The 26,230-nt window shown below is 49.9% G+C and overlaps 1 protein-coding gene across 4 annotated transcripts in view; it reads left to right on the top strand.

Moving 5' to 3' along the window:
• The window catches only part of TOLLIP (toll interacting protein), a 695,464-nt gene that overhangs the window by 527,756 nt on the left and 141,478 nt on the right, over positions 1-26,230 (top strand). For all 4 annotated transcript variants that reach the window (XM_069623970.1, XM_069623969.1, XM_069623971.1 and 1 more), the window contains exon 5: positions 18,751-18,841. In XM_069623970.1, coding sequence (XP_069480071.1) covers positions 18,751-18,841 — 91 coding nt within the window. The remainder of the gene's footprint in view (positions 1-18,750; positions 18,842-26,230) is intronic.

Below are 26,230 nucleotides of genomic sequence, written 5' to 3'. Positions count from 1 at the left end.
CATGGGGTTTTGGTTGCCTGTCATGCACCATGTGAATCCATGAAAGATCCAATGCTGGAGAAGGGAGTAGTTTCTTACCTATAACTCCATTTCTCCAGCGTTGGTATCTTTCATGGATTCACATGTGCCCGCCGACCACCCCTGCAGGCAACCCTTGGTTTGGCTTTCCTCTATTTGGGAGGTTAAAATCTGAAGGGAAGCCGCAGGGCTGGTCTATTTATACTAGACGTCCTATTGCTGCAGCCTAAAGCACCCAAAAAGACGTTGATGGGACACTCTGTGTCAAAGTTTTCCATAAGAAAACGCAGAGTTTAGGTTACCGAAGTTTTCCCAGCCTGACGACAGGAAATATTCACAGCCTGTGAATCCACGAGATACTAACACTGGAGAAATGGAGTTACAGGTAAGAAACGACTCCCTTCTTTCGTTTTCTCGCTTCGAACAATTTACTTTTCACAGACACTTGAGTGGCCTACTTCCTTTTGCCGGACTACTCTGTCACTTAGTATCAGTGATTTTGCAGTTATCTTTTGCTTCAAAGTTCCTCCACAGGTTTGCCTTTCCTCGTGTCTCACTCACACGGTCCAACCTTCACTTGTGAAAAAATGTTGCTGCTTCAAACTTTAACACACACCCATCTTTCTGGTTTCTTGCCATATCATCGGCTGTGTGCGTCTTTTTCTTGGTTTTGCGATTGCCAATTCACAAGTCAAGGTTAGTTCCACAGGCTTGGCCTATGCCGTTCACCCAGGAGGGTCGCTGGCGTCCTTGAAACACAATGCAGTCTTCACTTGTTTGAGTTCTAATTGAATCCCATGGCAAAAGTTGCATATTGGATTTAGTCTTGGATTATGGTAGGATGACCACACATCTATGTTCCAGCACCTGAACTGGTTATACAGTGGTTGTATTCAAGTTTGAATTGGAGTTTAAGGGAAATATTATCACAGTCTGCAGTCCATTTTTAATTTCAAAAGTTGTGAAATCCACTGGCATCACTCCTAGGAATGCACTACAAACCTGCCAAGTGGGTTGGATATGAAGGATCCAGAGCACTTTTTACAAGGTTTTCCAAAGTCAGGAACAGTACCTCTATGCCCTGTCTCCTTTCCTCCATATCTCCGGCATGGGACCTCCCTCGCTCATCATTGCCCCAGCTGTGAGTTCTTTGCTCAGCACGGCTCTTGACTGGAACTCTGCATGGATGTTGCGCTTAACGGTACCTGAATCTGTTGCTAGGTCTGGAAAAGATCTAGGGCTAAGCTAATCTTGTGACTGTTGGGACTCAGGGCTAGGTTGTCTTTTGGTTGTAGCCTCTGAGCTTCTATCCAGGGCTACAACCAAAAGACCCAGGCCTGTAGGCCCCTAAGCCCCCCTAGAAATGCCTCTGGCCTGAATTACTTCTCTTGCTTTTGACCATGACAGACGGTTTAAGTGCTTTGCCTTCAGCACCCAGTGTTTTTCCACCATGGGTCCGCACATGCTCTGCCTCTAGTGTTTGGCCCCTAGCCTTTTCTGGCAGAAAACTCTTGAAAAAGTAGGAAGAGGTATCCCAATCTTCCCCCTTGAGTCACATCAAAGAATTTCTCATCTTAGAAATTAAGTGCTCTCGTCAATCAAGCACCCTGTGCAGGGGCTACTTTTCCTGCTACCGAGCTCAGAGGTGTTATAATGCCAATCTCCTGAGAGGCAAGGCTTTTTTCACCAGCCCTACTCCCACAAAAGCTCATATTTATTTTACAGATGGCCTAAAGAGTCAAATTCAATTATGATAAACTTTAGAAAATGTGATATGGGGACACACCTTTGGTTTTCAATGAAGGGTTGTCAAGGTTTCTGATTATATTAATTAAAGATAATTTAGTAACATGTCTGAAATGGATTTCCATGTAGGTTTTCAGGTTTCCTGAACCCTGTTGCAGGCTTCTAAGGGTTCCTGCACCCTTCTTACAGTCCCAGACTCTGTCTCTAGTTTTGTGGATTACTGCCCCCTTAGAGCTTATATTTCAGAGGAGACTTCCTCCAGGATCACTAGTCCCTTGGCATTTGGCACAGATACGGAGAAGGGCCATTTTGTCTTCCTAGAGGCTGGGTCTCTTGGGACTGTCCACCTTTTCATTCCAGGATATGAGTTTTGGTCCCCACCTTAACCTTCTGAGCAGTAGAGTGAAAATGTCTTTTATGAAACTGCTTATATTAAAAATATTGCTTTAGAAAGACCACGCTTCGACTGCTCTGTGCGCTTTCACTTCTACACAAAAATAAGGATATCATGTCCGCTCTCTCCTCCATGCTTGCCTCTTCCTCTCCCCCTACCTCCCCATGCCCGTTCTGGCATCCTCTCCCTCTCCTCCCTTCTCTTTTTTTCTGCTCACTCCCGATGACATTTCTAGACAAGTCTGATCTATGAAAGGTCATCCAAGCAGGTGCTCCCCGGCTCCTCCAGAACCATCAAGGACCATATCGACACCCTCGCTCCAGCCCTGGCAGATTTCTGCAATCACTCTTTTGCCACTGTAACACCCCCTTCCTGAAGAAACCTTCTGCCAGTCCTTCCTGTCTGGCAAACTGCCCCCCGATCTCTATCACTCCTTTCTTGGGCAAGCTATTGGAAAAGCTGGCCATTTCCCAGCTCATTCTCCACACGGAATCTGTTGGTGGTTGTTAGGGAGAATTCCCATTCTACGGCTAATTTCCCTTACCTATAGAGTCCCCCAGCAGCTTTGCTGGATTTGAAGGGTTTGTTTATATTCTCCTGCTAAGAGAGACTCTTTTTTTCCCACTCTTAGACATTTTGCTGTGTGTGTTCTAGGCTATTTTTGTGTTTAATGTCTATGGGATTTTCTCAACCCCTAGGAACCGTCTTCATTCACATGTGTTACACAGGACCCTCCGTGCAGTGCACAGGGGTGTCTTAGCGACCCCCACACATAGACTCCATACCCTGGGACTGACTACTGTCTCCCAGGGCATGTAAAGTCCCCATTGACTTTACTAGTCAATTTTTATGAACTTAACCAGTACAACCCATCTTACTATGGAGGTGCTGGAAAGGGTTAATAGTTTCCCCCTTATGTTAATTTCCAAGAGGGTACCGTACAGTCCCACTCTCAAAAGTTTCTGGCTGGTGGCAGTGGTTACTACCGTAAATATTCGACCGCGAATATTTCCCTATGGGATTTTCCCATTGTTTGAGGCTTTTCTGACAGCATCTAACATACCGCCGGTTTATTTTTATATTAACTATACTCTGGTATGTTTTATTTGCCAGAATTATAACTTCTTTCTCGTGTCTTTCTCTAAACCCCTAACCCATATCGGGGATCCTTTGTTTGTCCTTTTGGCGGGCTTCTGCCAAGAAGCCCTCCTTTCGGCGCCACTGAGTCTGGGGTGGGTCCATTCTGTGGGAGGGGGAGTAGGACCCCTGGACAGGGTTGCCTCAGCAACCCATGTGGCACTCTATCCTGATAGGCTGGAGGGTCGCCCGTCAAGATGACCACGCCACTGTATGAGTGACAGCTAGGCTGTATGAATGGGGATCTTTTTGCATAAAAGCAGGGTCCTGAGGACTGGAAGGGCAAGACGTCACCACTGGAACTAAGAAGCCGAAGAGGAGAGAAGCCAAAGGCCCCTGCAACAACTGAACCACCGGTGAAGCCCTGCTGCAGCGTCTCACCACTTTTCTCCACACGACGAGAGGAGATCTTCATCTGCAAGAGCCTTCTTCCCTTGAGCTGGTGGGGCCAACCAGTTTGCCAATCGCCTTCCTGGTCCTGCCCTGGTAGAATCGCCAGTACCCTGTACTCGGAGGCCGGATAGCCAGGCACCAGTCCACCCGGACCGCGATTTAAAGGAGCGTACCTTTTATTCGTCGGCAGCACTGCGGCTGGTTTCATCCCTGGGTAGTGCAGTAACTCGAACCTTCCTCCACAACAAGAGCCTCTTCCTCTGCTGGATCCCCCGAATTGCAGGAACTACTAGGAACAACCGCCACCGCAGGAGCCACTTCTTCATTGTAAAGGTACATTGTTCCGCCAGGCCGCCCTTTCTTCGCGGTAGAGATAAATGTGTTTTAAATCCTTTGCCTACCTGTTGGGTTGGCCGCCTCTCTCTTAACATTGTCTTTCACCTTCTGCATCCACATTTTCAAAATCGTTAACCAAAGACTTGACTGCAGCTACAAGAACATTTTGCTCCTGGGCCCTTGCCCTGTACCACTGACTGGCACAGGCCTACTGACTCTGGCTACATTTGTTAGAACTGCCTTCTTTAGATTGCTTCTCAACTACAACTGTGTTGATGCACCTACTTCTTATAACTACCCTTTTCTTCTCCTTTCTAAATCTTGTGAAATGCCATTTTGCTCAGTTTTCATTTAAATATTGTCTATACTGATGCACTGTCTTGCTTAATCTGGTTCACAAACTTATGGGAAGTGTTGCTAGGGTGTGTAAGAAGATATTTCTGTATAACTTGTGCTTTCCCTGCCTTGAGAGAAATTGCTAGAGTATCCCTTGTGTGTGATTTTCACTGTGCCGTTTTGCTCAGTTTCCACTCTGGTTCACTTGGTCTACAATTTAACTAGGGAGTGTGTATATTTTTCTTTGACTTATTTTTACTTGCTTGATGACTGTGATAAATGTGTTTTACTAGAAGTGTATAAAATATATATCTACTTTTTAATACAAAGCTTTGGTCAGTGTTTCCTTGTGCCATAGTACTGTAGGCCTATTGTGTAAACCCTGAATACTGCTCATCTCCCTCTTGAGATGAGTCTGACTGCTCAGCCACAGCTATCAACTAAATCTTTGCGGTACAGACTGATACCAAAGGGGATTTATTACTCTCACCTGTAGTCCTAATCTTCTGTAGTGCTCCCTAAGGGAACTGCACAGGATTCTGCCTAACAGTTGTCTCCATGACTATCAGTCTGGCTTCAGAGCAACCAGAGGCATTGAAACTGCTCTCCTGAACACCCTTGAAGACCTGCTTACTAATCTTGATTCTAGCCTTCCTTTGGTCTTCATCCTCCTTGATCTTTCCTCTGGTTTTAACACGGTCAACCATGCCACCCTGATCAATCGTCTCTGAGAACCTGGGTATCACAGATCGGGCCCTTGCTTTGTTGACCTCCTTCCTCCTGGACTGTCTCTCTCGGGTCCAACTGGGGTCCTTTCTCTCCATCACCTCTACCTCCACATGTGGTGTTCCTCAGGGCTCCAACCTCTCACCCTGGCTTTTCGACAACTACATGGCCCCTTTGGCCCACCTCATCTCTACTTTCTCTTCTAACTTTCAGTTTTATGAGGATGACACTCGGCTCTCCTTCAGGCACTCCTCTGCTTCTTCTCCTCTTTCATTCATTCCTGACTGTCTATCCGCGATTCAGGAATGGTGTGCCTGCAATGATCTCTGCCTCAATGCCAGTAAGACCGAGATCCTCCTCATTGGGACCCCTGCTCCCGCCTTCCTGGTTTTACTTTGGCCGCCCTCCTTGGGCCCTCTCCCTGCGCCTTCCTGTGAGGCAAAAAATCTTGGTCATCTTCGACTCCACTCTCTCCATCTCTCCTTCTCTCCTCACATCACGGACCTCTCAAAGAAGTCCCACTACCAGCTGCACCTCCTCAGAGGTATTCTTCCTTTTCTCACTTTCCCCCAGAGGCTCAACATCTCCAACGCCCTGGTACTCTAGGCTGGACTAATGCAACAGCCTCTTTCTCAACCTACTTGCCTCTACTCTCCGCCCTCTGCAACTAATCCAGAACAGGACTAAAGACGTGTCCTTGGATTCAGACCCAGGGATCGTATCTCTCCAGCCCTGAAATCTCTCCACTGGCTCCTGGTGGATGCAAATATCAAGTTCAAGAATCTCTGCATTGTCCACAAGGCTGTGTCGGTCCAGGGCCTGCACTACATCTAACTCACTTTTCCTAAGCATCTTCCTTCTCAAGCCCTTTGCTCAGCTACCTCTAACTCTCTGATGGTCAGCCACTTCTCCAAGCAAAGAGTGGGAGGTAGATCTCTCTCCACTGTAGGGGCTTGCCTCGGGAATGGCCTCCCTGCCTCTCTCAAACTCGAGCAGGACCACCTTAAGTTCCAGAAGCAGCCCAGAACCTTCCTTTTCGTTTCTGCTTTCTCTTTCTCTCCCTTGCTGATTCATCTGTCTGCTGCGTTGACTGGACGCCTGGCTACCTTCTGAACCCAATGGGCACCAGGCTCCTCCACGACTTGCAAGAACCTGCACTGCCTCTGGGCCTCTGCATACCTAGGGGCTGTATCTATTAGCCTACAATCACCCCCTCTCACTACCCAGGCTCTGGGTGGCTGCACTTACTCAGAGCAATCATTGCCCTGACTGCACTTCCACATTGCCTCCCCCTGGCACTTCTCCGCTCTCTCTCTCCCCCTGCACGATGTGAATGACACGAGGTCTAGTAGACTGTTGCTTCTTACCCCATCTCCCCCTACCTTGTCTTGTCGTACCTTGAAACACTTGTGTACAGGCACGTTATAAATAACTCTGATCATAACTGTCGCGACCCCCCCCCCCCCCCACTGTACACAAGTGCACGCAGGGACTGACGGGCACGTCCAAGCCTTCCTGAAGGCAGAAACCATGGTCGCAGCAGGCAAGTGTGTGTGTTTAGGTTTATGTGGGTGCTTGTGCCTGTGAGGGGGGTGTTGGATGGGGTAGTGAAGTGAGGGCGAGGAGAAAAAGGAGGGTTCGGGTGGAGGGGAGTGAAACCCAAGGTTAGATTTTCATTTGTATGCTAAATCTCCCCCACCTGTGAGAACCCTAGCACATTTTGCTGAACTTTTGGATTATTTTTCTATGTTCCTCAGTGGGTGGGAACCTTTTTCCCCACTCACCTTTTCTTTTACTCTCTTTTGGGTGTCCTTTTTATGACTCTCCATATTTTAATTTTGGAATTCTACTTTACTATAACTTGATTGGGCATCAGCATTTTCCTATTGCAGCACTTTCTATGCACTGTTGCTGAGGTGCCGCTTGGACTCCCCTTTTATTTTCTCTTGTATTCCTTGTGTGAACTACTGTTTCCAAGGGTAGAAGGACACTTTTTCTCCAGCATGGGGTCTGGCATGGATTCACATGCTCATGAATATTCCCCGTCGTCAGGCTGGGAATCCTCGGTAAAGAAAAAACCAGTATCAGTTTCGTTTCTGATCTGTCTTTCGTAGTAATAACCAATCACTGGTCTCTGCGTCATACTGACCACAGCCAATGACTGCCCTCTACCTAAGCACCGCCTCTGGCAGCCATCTTCAGATTTTTACCGCACGTTCATGTGTTGGGATCCTCGTGCTATTGCTCTCGAGCGTTAGTGCTATTTTTTCACGTTTTTTCTCAAAAACTTTGTTTTTTTCGGTCAAAAGAGCCTCAAGCTCCACCGACTCTCCATCCGATCAACGGGGACCCGTGTCGGATTCGTCTGCGCCCCTCAAGGGTGAAGATTTCGTCGAGCTACGCTTTTGGAGGACTCCAGAAGCTTCTCAGGCCCGAACATGGCCCAGGAGAAGGGAAGCTCGACGCCCGGAAAGCTGTTCAGGGTCTGCCCTGGATGCCAGCTGCAGAACGTCTTTAAGGAGGACGAACACTCCTTTTGTCTCTACTGCTTACATGAGGACAAGACGCACGTGGAGAAGGACTGTGCGTTTTGCGGCAATATGTCGGAGCGGACCATGAAGGACCGCCATCAACGTCTCGCCAACTGGCTGGAAGGGAAGAGCCCGTCAGACGAGAAGAAGAGGAAGAAATCCGAGCGGTCTTCTAAGACCTTTGAGGACGCCCCGGCGACGGGGGTCCAACACAAGGCCAAGCACCGCGAGTCCGCTGGCACCGGGAGCGCCGAACGGTCGGGCTCTACGGGCGCCAGGCAGGGCGCACCCTCCCCGGCACCTTCAACCACGAGCCAACGCTCTGGGTCGGGTAAGAGGAAGGGCGAGCACCCGGCGAAGCTCCTGGAGAGGCCCCGGTCGAGCTCGAAGGCCCCATCGGAGGGGGAGCGAGGCAGTGTCCCCCCCCCCTCAAGGATAAGGCGGTGAGCGCACCTAAGGTGGTGAAGGCCTTAATCCGAAACTGTCGCGGCGGCCCTGGCTCAGCCTGTGGAGGCTACACCAGTGGTGGCGACCTCGGGGCTCAGAGTCTCCCTGCCACCTCGGAGGGAGTCCTCTTTTGTGCCCATCGATAGGACCCCCGTGAAATCCCCGGCGGGGAAGAAAAAGGGGGGGCAGGGTGCCGTCGTAGATTCGGCTTTAACCTCGGAGGAAGAGCTGATCGAGGTCTTAAGCCACGGCCTTGGCGTGGAAGAAGACCGGCCCGTCGGGATGGATCCTGACGCAGGTGACGACGACATCGTCGAGGGTGCCGACGGGGCCCCTGATCGCCCGTCGGATTCCCCTCTGCCAGCGCCGCAAGACAACTTGGCGGCCATTTTGTTGGCTATACAGTCCTTATGCTCAGAGATTAGGACGAGACTACCGTTGCCGACGGAGGAACCTCTCCCGTCGGGGGATCCTGAACCGGGACCTTCTGGTGTTCCCCCGCCCAAGAAAAGAAGGATTCACCCTCCACCTCCTTTTCAGCCGTCGCGCCCCGTCCAGCCCTCCTCCCCGTCCACCCGAGGGGATGATACGGGGACTGACACGGCAGCGACGGGTACGGACGACGAGGTATACGACGAGGATCTACCGTCGTCACCTCCCACCAGGGCTTCTCCGCCCGACGATATTGGATCGTTCCACTCCATGATCGCCAGGGCATCCAAGCTTTTCCAACTCTGCCCTGAGGAGAAGAAAAAGGAAGGATTCCTTTATCAACGGCGCGAGGCCAAGAGGAAGACGGTCCTTGCGGTGACTCTACTGGACGGCATTTGGGATGAGGGCCTCGCCCTCCTCAAGAACCCTTCCACGACGCCAGCTAGAAGAGACCGGTACGAGAAGAAGTACCGGGTCCCGGACGCGGCCCCCCTGTGCCTCCGGGCGCAGCCTACCCCGGACTCTGTCGTCTCCACGGCGGCCAGGAAGAAAGCGGGGGGGGGGGTGCGGCCTCCACATCGACTTCCCCACCGGACGGCGAGGGAAAGAAATTGGATGCTATGGGACGCAGGGTCATCTCGTCTGCAGCGACGACGATTAAAGCGGCCAACGCCTTGGCTATCGTGGCCCGCTACGACAGGGAGCTATGGTAAAAACTGGCTCCCCTGCTGGACTTCCTACCGGACGACAAGAGGGCGGATGCCCTGGAGATCCTACAGGAAGGTGAGGTGGCGTCGGACCACGCCATCACTATTGTGACGGACATCGCCGACACTGGGTTTCGCCAGTTGGGCAACGGCGTGTGCCTTAGGCGGCGTGGATGGCTCAAGGCTACGGACTTCCGTCAAGACGTACAGACCAGAGTCCTGGACATGCCGTTCGATGGGAACAACCTGTTTGGGAAAACAGTGGACGATTCCCTGCAGGCCATTAAAGCGGACACTGAGACGGCCAGGGCCCTTGGGGTTCTGCAGCAACGACGGACGCCCTTTCGGAGCAGCGGAGGCAAGGGCGCCTCCAGAGGTTCCGGCGGCGGTTTCTCCACCTACCGTCAAGCGGCCCGCTCGTCGTCTCAGGAGGCCTACAGAGGACGAGGCAAGTCTGGCGGACCCCGCCGTCGTCGCCAAGGAGGTCAAGGCGGCAAAGCCTCGTCGAAACAGGATTGAACCGGCCGTGGGGTCGGGCCCCCACCGAAGCACCCCGGTGGGAGGCCGGCTGGCGAGCTTCGTCAGCGTGTGGGAGTCCATCTCCACCGACCGTTGGGTGCTGGACGCCTTAGCCCGGGGCCACGCGCTCGAGTTTCAAAGAAGGTGCCCGCGCGTCCCCCCCGTGGCCAGGAAAGAGCTTCACGTCCCTCAGCTTCTCCTGGAGGTAAAGGCGATGCTCAGGAAGGGCGCCATCGAACTCGTCCCAAAGAGGCTTCGGGGCTCCGGAGTTTACTCAAGATACTTCCTCGTGAAGAAGAAGACGGGAGGATGGTGCCCCATCCTAGACCTGCGACGTCTGAACAAGTTCATCACGGCGCAGAAGTTCCAGATGGTCACCCTCCAGCACGTCCTGGGTCAGCTGGAGGAAGGAGACTTCCTGTCGTCATTGGATTTGGAGGATGCCTACTTGCATATTCCCATCCTAAAGGGGCACCGAAAATTCCTCAGGTTTGTGGTCCAAGGGCGTCACTACCAGTTCAAAGCCCTCCCCTTCGGACTACGGTCGGCACCCAGGGTATTCACCAAGTGCCTTGCACCGGTGGCGGCGCGGCTGCGCCGCGAGGGGATCCACGTCTACCCCTACCTGGACGACTGGCTCCTCCGAGCCAAGACGAGGGAGCTCGCCGTGGAGCACACGGCAAGGACCGTCCAACTTCTCACGGACCTGGGATTCTCCGTGAACTACGCCAAGTCCCACCTGGTACCCGCGCAAAACGCACTGTTTCTGGGAGCAAAGCTCGACACAGTGTCCCTTCTGGCCTCCCCGTCGGAGGAAAGGACCAGCTCCATCCTGGGCAAGGTACAGCGGATGTTGGTTTCCGACGCGGCCAAGGTGAGGTCCATCAAGTCCCTCCTTGGAATGATGTCTTCTTGCATCTACCTCATTCCCATGTGCAGGCTCCGGATGCGCCCGTTGCAGGAGTTCCTGGACGCGCGCTGGATCCAAACGACGGGCGGCTTCGAGGAGAGGATCACACTCGACGAGAGTTTCCGCCGAGCGGTCCGGTGGTGGGGCACCCGCGCGCATCTGACGGCAGGCATGGACTTCCAGACCCCAGACCACCAGGAGACAGTGACCACGGATGCCTCCCTGGAAGGGTGGGGAGCGCACACCGAAAATCTGCACGTGAGAGGCCTTTGGCTCCCGACGGAGAAGTCCCTCCATATCAACGTCCTGGAGCTCCGTGCAGTGTTCTGGGCCCTCAGGTCCTTCCTTCCGTCCCTCAAGGGCAAGGTGGTGAGGATCTTCACCGACAACACCACCACCATGTTTTACATCAGGAAACAGGGCGGAACCAGGTCCCCAGCGCTGTCCAAGGAGGCGCAGGACCTGTGGCATTGGGCCGTCGCCCAAAGGATGTTTCTGGTGCCGTTTCATCTGGCAGGGATAAAAAACACCATCGCCGACTCACTCAGCAGGGAGCTGCGCTCGTGCCACGAGTGGGAACTACGGCAGGATCTAGTGGATCGCCTCTTCCGACGGTGGGGCACACCCCAGATCGACCTGTTCGCGACGGCGACGAACTCCAAGTGCCGGAGGTTCGCCAGCAGGTTTCCCCAGCCAAGGAGCATGGGCGATGCTTTCTCGTTCCCCTGGACGGGCCTGTTCCTATACGCGTTCCCTCCATTGCCACTACTGATCCGGCTCATCAACCAGCTCAAGAGGTCACGGTGCAGGATGATCCTCGTCGCACCTGCGTGGCCGAGGCAGATATGGTTCCCGGACCTTCTGGACTTGTCAGCGTCCCCGTCAATCAAGCTGCCAGTGGACGCGGATCTGCTCTCCAGGGAAGGAGGCGCCATCCTCCACCACGACCCGAAGTCGCTGAACTTGCAGGCCTGGCTCCTGCAGCGCTAGAGTTTGGAGGATACGAGATACCGGCCGACTGCAGAGAGGTTCTTGCAAAGGCCAGGGCGTCCTCGACTCTTAAATGCTACGGACACAAATGGAAGAGGTTCTCTGTCTGGTGCCACGCACAGAAGATTAACCCTCTAAGGATTACGGCTCCCCAAGTACTGCCGTACCTGTTGACGCTGGCCAAAGCTGGACTGGCACACGCGTCCATCAAGATTCATCTTGCTGCGATCTCCCGATACACTAGAACCACGGGGCGGACGTCCTTGTGGTCTCATCGTCTGGTGAAAGAGTTCATGAAGGGACTGTTCAGATCGTTCCCGCCGGTGAAGGCTCCGGCCCCGGCGTGGGAGCTCAACGTGGTGCTGACCAAGCTCATGGGACCTCCGTTCGAGCCTCTGCACTCGGCCCCGTTGAAGTTCCTGTCGTGGAAAACAGCGTTTCTTGTGGCCATCACTTCCGCACGACGGGTGGGAGAGATCCAGGCCCTTTCCTGCAAGGCCCCGTACTTGACTTTTCACGACACGAGGGTGGTGCTCAGGACGCACCCCTCCTTCATGCCCAAGGTGCCGTCGGACTTCCATCTCAACTAACCCTTGGTGTTGCCTGTGTTTTTCCCGTCGCCTTCGTCGCCGGCTGAGAGGACTTTGCACTCGCTGGATGTGGCTAGAGCGCTGAAGTTCTACGTGGATCGCACAAAGTGTTTTCGGAAGACGTCACAACTCTTTGAACTTTGGACCTGTCAATCAGGGGAAGGCTCTCTCGAAGGCTTCCATTTCCAGGTGGCTCTCCGGCTGTATCATGTACTGTCACCGGTTGGCAAACCGACCGCTGCCTGGCCGTCCGAGAGCACATTCCACCAGAGCGATCGCAGCTACCACGGCGTTCTTATCTGGTGTGCCCCTGCTGGACATTTGCAGGGCTGCTATGTGGAGGTCGACGCACACCTTCACGAAATTCTACTGCATCTATCGGGATTCCAGAGAGGAGTCCAGGGTCGGCCAAGCAGTGCTGCGCAACCTGTTCGCCTGAGGTGAGCCTGGTGAGGAGGTAAGATTGCTTAATGTTGAGTTTGATGTGATGCTTAATGTTGAGCCTTTGCCACCTCCCGTGGTTGTGCATGTGGGTACTGCTATGTATTCTTTATTCATGAGCATGTGAATCCATGCCAGACCCCATGCTGGAGAAGGAACAAGTTACTTACCTGTAACTGTTGTTCTCCAGCATGGGTCTGGCATGGATTCACATGCGAACCCTCCCGCCTACCCCTCTGCGGCTCTTCACTTGGTCATACTGCCACTTCACGTGCTTCCAAATCTGAAGATGGCTGCCAGAGGCGGTGCTTAGGTAGAGGGCAGTCATTGGCTGTGGTCAGTATGACGCAGAGACCAGTGATTGGTTATTACTACGAAAGACAGATCAGAAACGAAACTGATACTGGTTTTTTCTTTACCGAGGATTCCCAGCCTGACGACGGGGAATATTCATGAGCATGTGAATCCATGCCAGACCCATGCTGGAGAACAACAGTTACAGGTAAGTAACTTGTTCCTAATGTGGTTCCCCCACCCCCTTGAATAGCATACTGCTATTTTAAATGAGGTTTATACTTTGGTTTACTTACCATAAGTATTGTGTTGGTTTTTATAATTGTGTTTATGACTTATAATAGTACTTACCTTTCTAAAGAATTCTCTTTGCCTATGTATATATAAAATAAACCATTATTTTGCAAAATGCATTAGTGTATCAGTGTTTCATTGGGCCATACATATATGCTACACGTTCTTTGACCTCCTCTACAGCCCTGTCTCCCATCTATGATGAGCCTGGCTGCTCTGCCATACCTACCACTACTTTGAGCAGGACAGCCTTATACTAATAGTTGGAGTTTCCATTTTGCCAAAGGTATAATTTTACAAAGTCCCCTTGGCAGGTGTGAGAAACCAAAGAGTGTCTCACCCGCTAGTCCTCAAGGACTTGTCATCCAGGTGGCCAGGACATGACCATCGCTTTTGGATCCAGTTCCTGGGGAGGGGGGTGATCCAGTGCGGGAGGATCACCTGGGTGAGGAGTCTTTGGGGCGTGGGGGGTTGGAGGTGAGGCAGCCAATGGTGAGGCGCCATATTCCCCCTTTCCTGTACACCTAACCCATCCTATTTTGTAGGATTCTCTGATGTCATAGCCCCCCCCCTTTCTACACAAACACTGGGCCGAGGAAGAGGGCGCCTGAGACTAAAGAAGCTAACCCTTACATATCGCAATGTCCCGCTATCAGTCAGGCAAAGTCAGGCACTTGACATTAAGTGCATACATCTGGTACCAATTGGCTATCCCCACACGGATAAAAGGTGGAACATAGAGACACACTCTGAGCAAGGTGGAACACGTGCAAGGGCAGAACATTCAGGGTGAAGGTGACCCTATTGGAGCAGAGCGACGGATAGAGGGACGAGAGCAACGGGTCGAGGACCCCAGAAGTTCCCTGCAGAAGGTTGTTGCCTTCAACTGGCTGTGAAAAACATGCTGAGAAGGCCATAACGCTGACAAGAAGGCTGCATTGTGTTTCAAGGATGCCAGCGACCCTCCCGGTTGAACGGCAGAGTTGGGGAGCTGAGGCCAAGCCTGTGGTACTAACCTTGACTTGTGAATTGAAAAACTGTAAAGACAAGAAACGCACAAAGCTGGTGAGTTGGCAAGCGACATGAAAGACCGATGTGTGTTAAAGAAAGATTGAAGTTACTACTTTATATGGTGCAATTGAAGGCTACACGTGTGTGGATGAGACGTGAAGAAAAGCAGACCTGTGAATGAACTTTGAAGTAAGGATAGCTGTGAAATGTTTGTAGCGATAAAGTGAATGAACTTTAAAAGCAAAGTGATCAAAATTAACCCAGAGAAAATGCGAGCAAAAATGTGAATGTTGAAGTTTGGTGCTTATGACATAGAACTACCAAGACCAAGAAGCACTTGGGCAAACAACACAAGAGTGTGAGCTAAAGGGAAGGTCGAAGTGGTCCTGAGGAGGTCTGTAGGAAAAGCCGGGTACATTTGAGTCTTCAACATCGGGTAACGGTCTGAGCCCGACTGAGGAAGGCCGGAAGTATAATAAGTTAGGGGAAGAGAACCCCTAAAGGAGGTGATTTAAACTTGGGGACTGGAACCCCTGCAAGTGTTTTTGAACTTTTTGCTTTGAAAGGTCTTAGCCCGACTGAGGGAGACCGGCGTGAAGTTTTTGTGAACTGTTTTGAAAGCTGGAAAGAGACTTTAACGTGGAAGTCCCGGCGGGCCTTGATCCACTTTCTTGAACTGCCTATGTGTTAAGAACCTGAGCCAGAGTGTGTCATCCTGCCTACGGGGGACCGCCTTGCTCCTTGCTTTCTAACGTGGGGTGGAGAGCCGACTCATCCACATTTATTCTTTGTTCGAACACTTATTTTCCTTTGCATGCATATTCTCGTTTACACTGTTTTTGGTATAAGAGATAGGGCAGGCATTCGATTTTGTTAGCATAGGCCATTTTGATTTGACAGACTCAACTAGGACTGTTTTATTTATTATTTGATGGTCTGGACCAATCCCATCCTAGTTATAGGGCAAAATAGGAGTTTTTCCAAACCCAGAAACATTAATAAAGGTTTTACAAGTTGTACCCTTTGTGTCAGTGTCATACTTGTGATACCATGCCTCCCTTACAGAGGACTTTAGAAAAACTGTCCTAACACACCCTGATGTTAGTAGTAAAGGAGGGGGAAATGTGTGCGAAGAGGTGGGGACGGGGGATGTGCCTGAGAAAAGTAACATTTTAGAATATTGAGGGCCGCACCAAACACAGCACAGAAAAAACAGTGTTTTGTGTGTGCGACCTTCAATATTCTGAAATTTCACATGGAAACCCTTTATGACCAGGGACACACTCTGCCGAAGTTCCAACCATCTCCAACTCCTGCCCAGGGCCAAGCACGACGTGTGTAACTTTCCTGCCCTGACTCTGTAGGTTTATTTCCAACACCTGCTGTCTGTAGACTTCCTCCTGGTCCTCCTCCTGACCCCTCCTGATGTTCTCTTAACTAATATGTTCCTTCTTCACCAACTCCTTGGTAATTCCCATGTTCCCCTTATTCTCTCCTACCACCTCAGTCTCCCACTCATCCCCAACCTCCTTACAAATATTTGTATGGTTCTCCCCGAACACCTTCAGTTATTCTCCAATCTCCCGATGTTCTCCCACCTCCTCCTTCCCATTGACTCCAACCTTTTCCTCACTAGTCCTCCACTGTACTGTTGCCAACCTCCTCCTTTTGATCACCAATTTTCTCCTTACTGTCATTACTCTTGAGGCTCTCTCTTCTTCACACCTTTGGGTACTTTCTTCGCACCTCTGAACACCACACTTTACCATTCTATTCTCCTCTTAATAACCTTGATCCCTCTTTCACCTTCCTCATCCCTTTTGGCCCCTTCTCTCCTCGGAGCACCTAAGACTTTGGAATAGCATATTCCTGCAATTTGCTTCCATAGTCAAAGATGAGTAATGCTCTCCCTTCATCTTCACCCCTTTGGGCAGCATGCTCTTTTTCTACCTTCTAGCTAAGTGGTCTCTAGATATCCCTTCCAGCCTCATTGTCTTTATCTACAACGGGTCCCTGCAGGCATGGCCTCACCCAGCCCCTATGTTTCCCTTCCAGCCTTCCATTTGTTGATCCAGCTTTTTCTCGTCTGTCCTCATTCATCCTTCCGAAAACCAGGCTCCTGCGTCTTTATCCACCCCCAGTTCTCTTATCTGACCGTACCCAGCTATCTCTGCCTCTCTTTAGTGTCCCAGGTTTTTTCAGTGTCTTGCTCTCTGCTCCAACTTTCTCCAAACAAACACTTGCCTCCACTTTCACACCTCCTACTCCAATCACCCACCCTTCCAGATTGGGCTAGTAGGCTTTTATAGATCTTTGGCTCTGCCGTCCAGCCTCTCTGGTGAAACTGAACTCTGTTGTATTAGCCGCAGTGGGGGTTGATGGTCAGGGTCCACCCGTGATGGCTTACAACCATGATGTCGGACTTTGGGTTGGCTCAAGAATCTTAAGCCGTCCTCTTTCTGTGCTTGCCTGACAACCTTTCGCTGTGGAACAGAACTCTGGTGTCTTTTCAGGCAGCTGGTCTAAGGATTGGCTGGTCAGCCCCACCTCGAGAATAATTCCAATTCTGATGTTGGGTTTGGAGATGGCTAGTCCATCTGCGTGGAAGGTTCTCTCTCTCTCTGGTTGGCATACCCCGATCCTGCAACCCATGGTGGATTCCTGTATTTTAGATCTTCCTTACTGAGAGTAGTTGCCTTGTGTGGTCGGGTGCTGGATGGACATACATTGCTTTCCATCCTTATTCAGATCCCTCTCTCCCTCTCTGTAGATTTGGATAGGATTCCTTCACCTGCGTGATGGGCACTGATCATGCAGGAGCTCCGGGTCCTATTTTTTTTTTAAATACCTACATTTGTTGGTAATGTCTCTTCCCTGTCCTGAGATTGAGTCAAAGTGAGGTTGATCACAGGATCCTTCCCATGCCACCCCCAGACCCATCGTCACCTATCTGGTGGGGGGCACCTGTGCCCCCATCCCCTTTGACACCCCACTGAATGCCCCATAACTGGGCAGGGAAATTTGTCACACATCCATTCACTGTCTCCCAACAATCTTGAGTCACTCTGTTTAAACCTTTCTAGCTTTTATACTAAACTGAAAAACGGTGCTATTACGCACTATCCATAGATGAAGGGGCTCTTCAGATATCATATTTCCAGTGCCCTTTACAGGCAATGTTATCTGCTGCTTCAGCTCTGAAAGCAAGAGGCACATCAGAATAATTATTGTATTCATGACTTGCAAACACAATTATTCAAAAGTTGGAGGATGACATTTTACATTCCCACAAAGGGTGAAAGGGACAGTCCCCAGAGCAGAGTCCCCTCTGAAATTACACCCATGCATATGGTTACAATACAACAGGGGGGGATAGAGGGTAAGCGCCCAGAATTTCACATGCATGTTTATTTGCCTTGTACATGTTTATCTCCCTTTCCTTTGCTCCATAGAAAATTGTGAGTGTCTGAGCAGCACTTTTTGTTTATTTAAGTGTAGACTGTGGGCCACAAAAATGAAATGTAGCCGATTGGAGGATATTCAGATAATTTGAATGTTTAATCTTTGAATGATGCCATCCCCGAAGAAACCAGTCTTAAAGGTAAACATCCTTTTCCTATTGTGCCTTAGATTTTGAGAAGGATATCAAGGCTGTGTTTAGATAGGTAGGTGTCATGGCCCTCTTTAAGTGAAGCTGTGTTGGTAACATAATCATTGATTAGATGTGCATTGACAGTAAGTACTCTTTCACATACTATAGTGTGTTGTACATTTGCATAAGTACATAATATTGCATTACTCAATAATTACTCATTATATACTAAGTCTATCCAAACTTAAATTATTTGTCTTTTAAACAGTCTCCTAACCTTTTGCACAATGTTTACTAGAACCATAATATTGCATATGTTTCTTGCTGCCTTTATTTGACATTTACACATTTCCACTTGCACTGTAATTACTGTTATTGGGCATGCCTTGAGAATGTGATAACTTTTGTAAACACTAAACAAATATGAAAATGAATAGTTTTCAGTGCTCAGTGAAGTTTGTGCCAGAAGTATGCCTGTTTATTTTAAGTAAAAAAAATATTTTTAAAGCATTGATCACTATCCATCCATTACTTAGTAATTTAGTTGCTCATGTGATGAAAAATGTGCATAGTGTTAACAGAACATGCTTAAAAATCAATTCAGTGGTAGGCCTGCCTCTCATTTACTGTTTGAGAGATGTCCTGTCCGATGTGCTCAGTAACTCATTGACTTGAGAAAACTCTCTGGTGTTTGTAGTTGATCAGTGCTTCTAATCTCTGTGGTGAGTGTAGAATGATAACAATCTTATGGTGTTAAAGACCTGCTCCACCATGAGTAAGTGCATGCCATTCCTAAAGTTCACCAATTAAGTGTCACTGTCTTATGAGTTCACTTTATTAAGTACAAACTGCTGTTCTCAATGAGGCTTCTTATACATGCTTTCTGCCTTCTTTTTCCATCTACAGACCCTGCCAGCAGCCATGATGATGCAGCCCCAACCTGTGGTCCTGATGCCTACAGTCTATCAGCAGGGAGTGGGCTATGTGCCTATTGCAGGTGTGTGACTTTGCCCTATGCATGTCTTAGAGTATAATTTAGGGTGTTCTTTGAGTTTTCAAATACAGGCAAACATGAGTGACCAGTTTCAATGCTGAAACTGCAGTGGCAGCGCTGGTGAGAGAGCTTTGAAATATTGGTGATGCCTCCATTTGACAAGTTGTGTTCTGTGAATGTTCTTTGTGGCGGCAAACAGAAGCAATTGCATGTTCCGTGGCCAGCTAACATGGGAGAACTATAAGGGTGCAGAAGGAGACTGACACACAGGTGGCAAAATGTTTGCTATAAACATTTATTCATTATGCAAATAAATAGAAAACCTATCTTTCCCTACATCTATGAGGGGTTTCCCTGCCTCAACAAAAGTACTAATGGGTTTGTCAGAATGTCCTAGTAATTTAAATAGTCCACCGTCCTGTTTCAAAGCGTCCCTTACACTTATAACTAAACTAAAGGTTGTGCCAATGTTCTTGGTCCAGGAGAATGACTCCCTCATCCTGGACTGGGTGGCACAGTTCTGGTTGCAAGTTCCTCATCAGGGGGAATGTCTCCCTTCCCCTGTTCTTGGTTGCCAAGGGAATGGATTCCTTCTCATGTTAGATTGACTTCATAGTTCCACACAACCAAGGGGAATGACTACCTTCGCCAGGCTTGTCATACACTGGGTTTCTCACTTCACAGCAACAGGCGGGGTGACTCCCTTCGCTTGGCCTTTCTTTTACTTTAGTTGCACAGTTCACAACATCAAGGGCAATGACTCCCTTCCCCTGGCTTTTCTTGACTTTACTTTGAGGGTTCCAGACCCTGGCTTCCTCCTCTTCAGACTTGGGCAGACCTGGTTCACTCTCCTGCTAAGTACAGCCATGAGGAAGATGGTTTCTTTCTCTCCTTTCTTTTAGTTGTGGGTCCCAGACCCTTGTTTCTCTATAGTTTGGTTCTGGTAGACCTGATTCACTCTCCTGCCAGGTACTACCATGAAGAATATGGCATATATTGCTCCTGTTTTATGGGTGTGGCTCCCAGACCGTCTCTGGTTTTTTCAATAACTTTCTTGTTACTGGGTCCTGGGAGAACCACCCTATCCTGTGTTGCCCCCTCTGTCCCCTCCAGCTCTCTCATATCTCCCCTTACCTCTTCAGGGTTTTAGATACTTTGCCGGGACTTCTAGAGCTCTGGGTGCACCTCTGGGGCTCCGAGGGCTGGTCTCTGCTGCAGTCGCGGTGCTCGTGTGTCTTCCTGGCTTCAGGATTTGATTGGTCTTCTAGTGGCAAACTGAGAAATCCTTTGGCGTCTTCCCACCTTGCTCTGCTTCTCGCTGGTTATCGTTCTGTGGTTTCCACTCTCACGCTGGACACCGGCTGCTCTCCTCAACAGGGCAGGACAGTTCCTTGCAGACTGCTTCCTTGTGGCTTCTCACTCTGCATGCACCTTCTTTGCAGCTTCTTGCTTCACGTCTCTTCCCCTTAGTCCTTCTTCCCTTTTATTGTTCAACAACCAGTTACTTGGTTGTACACTCCACTGCCGAAAGACTAGAATGTCCATCTTTGTTCCACGGGGTGGTCCTCTTTACTCTGCACCACCTCCTCCTCCTCCTCCTCTCTGTATTCATCAGACAAGCCTCCCTAAGGTAGTCTGTTGTTCTTCGTCTCAATAGATTTCAACTCCATGGCCCTACACTTATACATGAGTTGGTTAGGGATGACCTTGGGGTGTATAGGGTATGGAGGTGTGTTGGGTGAGAGATGTCGTACTGCGTTCTCCCTAAATGCTAATCCTTGTCCCCAGAGGGGGAGGGCAGCCTCTCCCCATGAGATCTTCCCGCTGTGTACCACCCCCAGGGGGACTATCAGGTAGCGGCCTCACCTCCCTGGCCTCATGGGAAGGGTCCACCTGCCCCCAGGGAGAAGTGATGACATCTAAGGATTTGTCTCAGAAGTTACGCTGTGTTTCCCCTGATATGCCATGCATTCCTTTCCTATAGTTTATTTTGATATATTTTAATGTCGACCATTGCCTTTTGTGGGGATTGACTCAGAATGTGTGCTCTGTTTGGTGCGCTCTACCCTACAGAGCTGTCAGATGACATGCATGAAGCAAAGGTAGCATATTCCTCCATCTTAACACCCATAGAAACCCCCAACTTTACAGAACCCGTACATCTCCCTGCACTTGGTGGTGAATAAGTTCAAATGCATGGAAGAAGAGTGCCAGTGACTGTCACAGTGAGCTTCAGGCGGTTGATGGAGACATTTAATAGTTTGTTTAGGATAAATGAAAGGTCATTGGCTCCCGGCCAAATCAAGCCATCATCACACAGTGATGATGAGTGTATTCTGTTGAGACTATGGGCCGGATTCACAGAGCGATTTCCTATGGGATTGCCCATTATAAAACGCTTCTGTGAATCTGGCCCTAAATGTCCTCTTGCCCTGGCTCTCGTACCCAGCACCCTCCCTTTTCCTTATGGCTGTCTTGTTACACGACTGCTGCTCTGGCTGCCTCCTTCCAAATGCTGCTTCTACCCCCAGGTTCATACATCATGCAACATTTATGCTGCCTGTGACAACTTGGCTTCTGCTAGTGCAAACCTCCTGTTTATTTTTTTACAAGTTTCAGGTTTCCCAAGTGCCTGGATTCTGCCCGAGTCACGTCTGCTAAACAGCCTCGCTTTTATGATTAAAAATGGTTTCCATAGTAAAGCCTGAGTTGAACTAAGATGCAGTCAACACTCAATCTAATCATTGACATCCATATAGTAGATAAATGTATGTACACAGCCCAAAGACCTATCAGCAGTTGTGATGTAAATTAGCCACATCTCGGATCCAAAAAGGATGTCACTTCAAAGGTTTGCATGCAGAAAATGTGCATTGGCATTTCATGCAATCTTTCTAAAAGCTGGGTAGCTACTAGGGTGCTAAACTAATATCCCACAGATGCCTATTGAAACCTCTAGTCCTATCAGTAATGGAGAGAGATGGGTCAAGCATGCGATTAATTTTGAATATTCCTGGCAACAATAGGGTTTTATTTAATTTCTTAAAGCTCCTTGTAAAATTCCCTTCCCATTTCAAGTGCTTGCATCGGTTGGCAGGTTCCTAGCATCCCAAATATTGAATTCTTGCCTAATTCTAAATGCGTAGCAATATTCTGCCAAAGAAGAATATATTATGGAGGAAAAGGTAAAAGCCAGCTCTGATTTGCCGGATTTAAAGTTACCAAAGATTGCTTCCCGCTCTTGGCTAATCAGATGAAAAACATTTGTTTAAATCATGCCTCATCAAGTATGGTTTTGGTCATAACCAGGAAAACCTTTGTGTGCTTCAAGTGAGACTTTAGTACTTCACCAACATTTGGATGGACTGTAGTCCAAATGTTGGATTTAATTATAAAGATCTCAGTGGGAACGGCCTGGCTGAGGGGTGATCAGGCAAGGGGAGTTAAATACAGACAGAGGTTTTGTTCTCTGGGACACAACATGTGTAGATTTAAGTCAGCCAGGAAGTATAACCTAGGAAGGATTATTCCCATAATTTTGATTACTCTCCTCATGATTTACTCTGCCCTGAAGTGACTCCAGTCATAGCGGAGGCCTCTGTCAACTGCACTAAAAGGATGTGCATATCTCTGGGAAGTAATCCTTGTTGGTTCCAGTGCATAGGGCTTGGAAGACACTAATCCCCAGTAAGGAATTTCCTATAAATAGTGGAAACCCCATATTCTTGTTGGAGTTGTGGACCAGTAAAACCCATTTCGAATGGATTGTGTCCTCCAATGTCTTCCTCATCTTTGACATGTAGTGTCCACAGCTCGGCTGCTTTGGAATTGTTTCGGCAGAGGGGGCGCCCTGCGTCAGGTCAATGTCCCTCGAAGGCCTCCATCGAGGGTGATGTCATCGGATGTTATAAGTAGCATTCACGGCGCCAGTCGCCTCAGTTCTGTTTTTCCGCAAACGTGTTTGCTTCATGAAACTCTTCACGCCTCGTTCTTTCTAGTATTCGCTGCGATATGTCTTTGTCTTCCACTGCAACGACAACTCTGTCTGGGTTCAAGAAATGCCAGGACTGCGGATACAAGATGTCCATCGCGGATCCGCATTGTCTGCCTATGGTTCCTCGGTGGGGGCCAAGACACGGATACATGCTCCAAGTGCCAGTAAATGACTGGAAAGGCCTTGCGGGAACAAAAGGGGAAACTCGAGGTAGGCAAGGTGTCCAAGCCCCTTAAGTCCCGACCTGCTGGGCCTTCGACCGATGAGTCGAGAGGTGACTCTCCTCAGAGGAAGAAGGCAAAGCGTTCACGGTCCAGGAGTGGTTCCCGCCACTCGTCCGCCTCGTCGAAGCACTCGAGGAGATGGCACTGCAGGTTGCCTTCCTCATCGTCTTCTTCAGGTGGCACCCCCGAGAGGGTGAGTTGCCCGTCCAAACTTTCGACGCCCCCGCGGCGTGGGAAGCTTTCCGGGTGAAAATGCTTGGCATTTCCGAAAAGGCAGGGCAAGGCCCCGTGTGCGCCTTCTGTTGAAGCCGGCAGGGAGCGGTCTCGGCCGGATACTCGCGCGCCCTCGAGCCCAGGTAAATGGTGCAATCCTCATAGAGAGCCTTCGAGGCCTCGTTCGGGAAAGGTTGCTAAGGATCGCTTCAGACGTGAAGCGAGGTCACGGTCTTCGTCTCCATCGAAACAGTCGACGCCACGGCAGTGCTTGTCTGGTCCTCCACCCTGATCAGCCCTTGATGCCGTTGGTGCCAAATTTACTGGTGACTAAGTCCAAGTTGTCGACTTTGAACCCTCTGTGGTTCCTGAGAAAAGGTGTACTCCTCTGCCGAAGAAAGACTTTTTTAAAGTCTCTCACCTCCATTTTTGAGGAGGAAGAACACTCTGATGAAGGTGAGGCTCCTTTTGGTCTCCATTTCGGGACTCCTAATGTGCCAGAATGTCTCATCTCAGAGGAGAGTAGGATGTAATGCAAATGGTATAGACCCTTCTACTAAGCTGGAGTTCGGCAGACCAGACCCTGCTGAGCATGCCGACTCCTCTTACCGAAACCTTATGTCGAGAGCGGTGGAGTATTTGGGCTGGGCCAGGCCTACTGCCCACTATGATCAGTATGATCTTGGGAACATTTTGCATCAGGGTCTGCCTACAGATCCCATATTGCCATTTCATGTGGCTCTGCAGAACCGGGTGGCTAAAAATTGGGAAACCCCAGAGACTAATCCAGCAGTGAACAAGTCTCTGACCAGAAAATACCACCCTCTCCAGTAGCGACCCTAGCTATCTGTCGTCTCACCCCACTCCTGAGAGTCTGGTGGTCCAGGCAGCCACGGCTACCTCGAAACAGACTGCATAACCTACCATGCCTCCGGATAGGGAAGATAAGCGCATGGATGGATGGATGGATGGGCGTGCAAGGTATTTTCAGCTGGGAGTATACTGTTGAAGGCGGCCAACTCCTCTTGTGCCTTGGCAAGATTTTCGTACACTCTGTGGGATTGTAGATCTATGGCGACTGAGCATATTCCCAAGGGGGAAGAAAGGGAAGGCTTCCTAGCTATTGTTAAGGATGGTAAGGAAGCCATGTGTGAATCCCTTCAGTCTGGGTTGGATGTTGCTGACAGTGTCAGCAGATCCATGGCTACGAGCACCGTAATACACAGATTTGCGTGGTTGCAGAAGTCTGGTTTTGCACCGGATGTGCAGGCTAGACTTCTGAACATGCCATTTGACGGGTCTCACCTTTTTGGCAGCAAGGCTGACGAGAGCCTTGAGAAGCTGCAGACCTCTAAGGCAGCCGCCAAGTCTTTGGGCGCTGCTGTTACGCAGCCTCAACCTTTTCGCCCTAGCAAACAGCAATGGAGGGGTAGATCCTTTCGTTACTTCTCTCATTTGGAAGGGCGAGAGGAATGGGCGGTCAAAGAGGCCAATGTAAGTTTCCTCGTGGTGGACGAGGTAGAGGTGCCAAAGCCGTTCAAGCAGCAGCCTCTTTGCCATCAGGCTCTGCTGCTACTGCTTCAAAACCACTCTGAGGCCTTCGGTCACAGCTCACCGGTGGAGGGCAGGCTGTCTCAGCATCTGGTAGAATGGCAATCCATTACTTGGGATGCTTGGGATTTGGAAACAATATCCCACGTCTACTGCCTTCCTTTTATACAGAAGCCTCACGACAATCCACCCGGAGTACTATCTTTGAGGGCTCCAGACCCGCTCCTTGTGCAGGAAATATTAACCCTGCTAGAGAAAGGTGCTATAGAACCAGTGTCTGTAGTGGAGAGGTACAAGGGCTGGTACTCCCCTTATTTTTTGATTTCCAAAAAGGATAGGGGACTGAGACCCATCTTGGATTTGAGATACTTGAACAAGTTCCTCAAGAAGGACAAAGTCAAGATGGTCCCTCTTTCTCAGATCCTTTCGGCCCTCCAACTTCAGGATTGGTTGGTGTCATTGGACCTTCAGGATGCTTATTTTCATGTGCCGATCCATCCCAAGCACAGGAAATAAGAGGTTCGCCATTGGCGGGTTGCACTTTCAGTTTTGAGTCCTGCCATTCGGGTTGACCTCCGCCCGGACGGTATTCACCAAACTGATGGTGGTAGTGGTACCGCATCTCAGGAGGGGGGGAATTCACATACCGGGACGATTGGCTGATCAGGGCTTGTTCTCCCGGACAAGGCTTGGATCATCTCAACGTTACCTGTCACGTCCTTCACAGACTGGGCTTCTCCCTCAATTTACACCTTCCCAACAGCTCCAGTACATCAGGGCTGTCTTCGACACGTCCTTGGGGAAGTGCTTGCCACCCAAGGAGAGGGGTCAGAACATTCTCCAGATGCTTACCAAATTTCAGAATGCCCATAATCTGCCGCCCTTAGAATTCTTAAGGTTGCTCAGCCTCATGGCTTCCTTCATTTTTCTGGTGCCAGAGGCCCGTCTGTGAATGAGGTCCCTTCAAGGGGCGCTCAGCACTCAATGGTCCCAATTCTCAGACAAGATGTCGGATCGCCTTCAGGTTCTGGTCAGGGTCTCTCAGGATCTTCTGTGGTGGGCCTGCAAGGAAAACCTCATGAAGGGAGAACCTTTTTGGCAACCTTGGCCGGAGGTAACTGTAGTGACGGATGCTTCCCTCACAGGGTGGGGAGCTCACGCCAACGATCCGACCATCAGTGGTTGTTGGTCTCCGTTGGAGTCCAATCTTCACATCAATCTTTTGGAGCTGAGAGCAATCGGGGTATCACTGAAGGCTTTCCTGCCGTCTGTACGGGGGAAGAATGTCCTGATAATGACAGACTACAGGGTGGCCATGCATTACCTCAACAAGAAAGGTGGTGTATGGTCCCTACAACTGGGCAGAGAGGCGATGCAGCTCTGGTTCTGGGCAATTCAGGAAGGAATCTC

Source organism: Ambystoma mexicanum, chromosome 11 (assembly GCF_040938575.1).
Source record: "Ambystoma mexicanum isolate Mex_15411 chromosome 11, UKY_AmexF1_1, whole genome shotgun sequence".
NCBI classification, from domain to species: domain Eukaryota; kingdom Metazoa; phylum Chordata; class Amphibia; order Caudata; family Ambystomatidae; genus Ambystoma; species Ambystoma mexicanum.
Note: the sequence above shows the minus strand (reverse complement) of the source record. Positions and strands in the feature narration are given on the sequence as shown.